Source organism: Coniophora puteana (assembly GCF_000271625.1).
Source record: "Coniophora puteana RWD-64-598 SS2 unplaced genomic scaffold CONPUscaffold_22, whole genome shotgun sequence".
NCBI classification, from domain to species: domain Eukaryota; kingdom Fungi; phylum Basidiomycota; class Agaricomycetes; order Boletales; family Coniophoraceae; genus Coniophora; species Coniophora puteana.
This window is the reverse complement of record NW_006913074.1, coordinates 136,485-139,244: the sequence shown is the minus strand read 5'-3', so window position 1 is coordinate 139,244 and position 2,760 is coordinate 136,485. Positions and strand designations below refer to the sequence as shown.

The window sequence follows — 2,760 nt, the reverse complement described above, 5'->3', positions numbered from 1 at the left end:
TCGCTAATAATTTAGTGGGGGAGGGGGAGGAGAGAAAAAGTTCCCACGGGGGGATGGTGGTGGTGCGAGTGAAAGAAGGGGCGGCTGAAATGTGCTCACCATGTAATCTGGGCGATATGCCTTGGAAACGCGCCTAATCATATCCCAGGCACTCCTAGCTCAACCGGCGGTGTACTTGTATTTAGCTTCCAATTCTCCAATAAATGCCCGTTACCGCATAAGGTAACTGGGATTCAAGGGGGCCTCATCTCATAACCTGTTTGGCTGGTAGAGTCATTCCTCTGCCAAAATATCATGTGACTCATGTGTACTGTCATCCCCCGTGAGAATGTACACCACTGCCAGGATGTACAAATGTCTTTTGTGGCTGTTTCCCCCGCAAAACTCTCAAACTAAATTCATGATAATTATGATCCCATGCCATTCCATATCATCCTGCATTGGATTTGCAAGGGGATGTCTAGGAATGAAGTAACATGGCTCAAAAGACAGAAAATGGGCACTTTTGAAAAAAAAAATTGAGCTTGGGTCAATAACCAGCTGTGAAATAACCTCAGGTTGTGAACAAAAGAGTAATCATATATTGATCTAACACCTTCCACCCCCACTGAAACAAAACTGGGCACAACCAGAAAGCACAAGCCCTCAATATTTTGGACCAATGACAGAGTGCCCTCTCAAGGCTCACTATAATCTTATAGCCGCTGTATCGGTGAATCTGGCTCAGTAATAACACCTTGATTCTCCTTTTATGGCTTGGCTACCACCAATACCCTGCCTAATATGGGCTTATTACCAATATCGGCTCCCATGCAGACTGTACAGTCTGACAGTGGTTGGTCCTCGGTTCTAAAATCCACTGATGCTCGTATAGTAGGGAATCCGTCCACTTTGGCACTTTGTGGATTTTTTCAGTATTAGCTTGGGTCTCGTGGATGATTCAAACCTTATTTCACAGGACGGGCATGCGAGGAAAATATTCCAGGACTTACGGGAATTTGGCTGTCTCTTCTGGCGGGGGATAACAGTAACAGACATCAGATCTGTCCCTCGCTCACATGCATGTATCAGAGGGGGTTCTGTACCACCACGTACAGGGTGGGCATCTCTCTCAAAGAGCTCCCGCCATGTCCGCACCAGGGTGTGTGATGTGTTGTTCATCGCAACTAGGCCTCACACCAAAACTGAGAACCCCCACCTATACCTACACCTATGCCTATGCTACTACATTCCCTCATAATTAGTGCACCTGCATGAGTACAACTTAAATAATGAGTGCACCCCAATGCATGTTGTCAGTATGTAGTGGCCTACAAATGCTGCACCACCTTGGCATACACATCAAGTCCCTTGCTAGCCTTGGCCTGGGCTATGTACTTGCTCTATAGGCCCCAAACACCCACACTGCAGTGTTGCTCTGCTCACCGGGTGTGATCTGCCTGACCACCATCTTTTCACCCAAGCACCCAACTCCCCCCTCTCTTTTCCTGTAAGACCACCTTTGCCCGTTGTTCCCCCCTTCTTCTGGGTAGAAACTCTTCCTGGGATGCTCTATTGAACCGTTGTTCCCACAGCGGTGTGACGGCGCCACATTGAACGCCTGGACCAGATCCACTGCATCCACTGAGATAGTGGGACTGGCAACCTCTGTGCCCTTACAATTGCCACCTAATACATCCCAAAAACTTTATCCTGACCCCCCGCCCGCTGCCCTAGCATGCCCGAATGATACACTGCCAACTATTGCTAGCTGTGTACCCCGCAAATCCTGGCCAGGTAAGGATACAGAAGACAACTTGTCCACAGCACAGATAGGGTGGCCCCCTTCCCCCTGTTTTCTTCCTATGTTGCATGACATCCTGCCTGCCTCTCCTTCACTACTGCTCTTTACATCATGTTGTGCGACACTTATATGCCGCCCTCTGCACCCTATCTGTTGATGCGCTCACTAAAACTTCACTGCCATCCCCTGACACCATGACACACACCCCGTTATCTTGAGATGGACCCCTGTATGCAGCCATGGACACCACTCTCACTGTATACCACTATGAGAAGCCTCTTACGACACGAGTAGGATTACACACCTTTCCACTCTTCCATATCCGCAGCATCAGCATCACGAGTCGTCGTCAGTTCTTGGAGGGCATGCACATTGTGGCATACTCTGACATCATTGATACTAGGGCCCCTGGTGAAGTGGAAAGCCCTCCTATCTTCACCGGCTTTGTGTCTGTGGTGGTCAATGCCACTGCTGATTGGACGTACTTGCTGGTGGAGGGTGCTGACCGAGCAGACCCTAACCCTGTTCCCTTCCTTGCTGCACCCCTCATCTCCTCCAAAGTTGTCATCGCTGTCCCTAGCGGTGCCGCTCAGATGGTGCCACCATACATGCTGGAAAAATTCCATCGCCATCACCAGCTCAAGTATAGGGACCACCCCTCAGCCCCTCCTGATGGATATGTCAGAAAAATCCCAGGAATATGGCCATATAATTGAAATGTATTGAAATCGCCTCACAATGAATCAAGAATTAAAATACATTCCAATGGGACCCTTTGGTCATTGTGATAGCTATTTTAAAGTGATTGCCATGGAATTGAGAACTAATTGACAACACCCTTATGATGGAAAGCAGCCTCGTCCAATGGAATTTCAATGTTCGCATCGCTTTGCAACGGAAATTGAAAACCTGTCTAAATAGGAAACCATTTCAAACCCCATTTGGCTTTTTCCGACATACCAGTTGGAGGTACAGGT

At 48.4% G+C, this 2,760-nt stretch overlaps 1 protein-coding gene across 1 annotated transcript; it reads right to left on the bottom strand.

The window, feature by feature from the left end:
• Positions 1-1,310: 1,310 nt before the first annotated feature.
• Positions 1,311-2,351, bottom strand: CONPUDRAFT_78272 (uncharacterized protein; the record flags this gene model as incomplete). Its single annotated transcript, XM_007777503.1, has 5 exons — positions 1,311-1,382; positions 1,426-1,551; positions 1,950-2,038; positions 2,088-2,233; positions 2,269-2,351. 5 exons carry the CDS (start codon positions 2,349-2,351, stop codon positions 1,311-1,313), a joined length of 516 nt encoding a protein of 171 aa, XP_007775693.1.
• Positions 2,352-2,760: the final 409 nt, after the last annotated feature.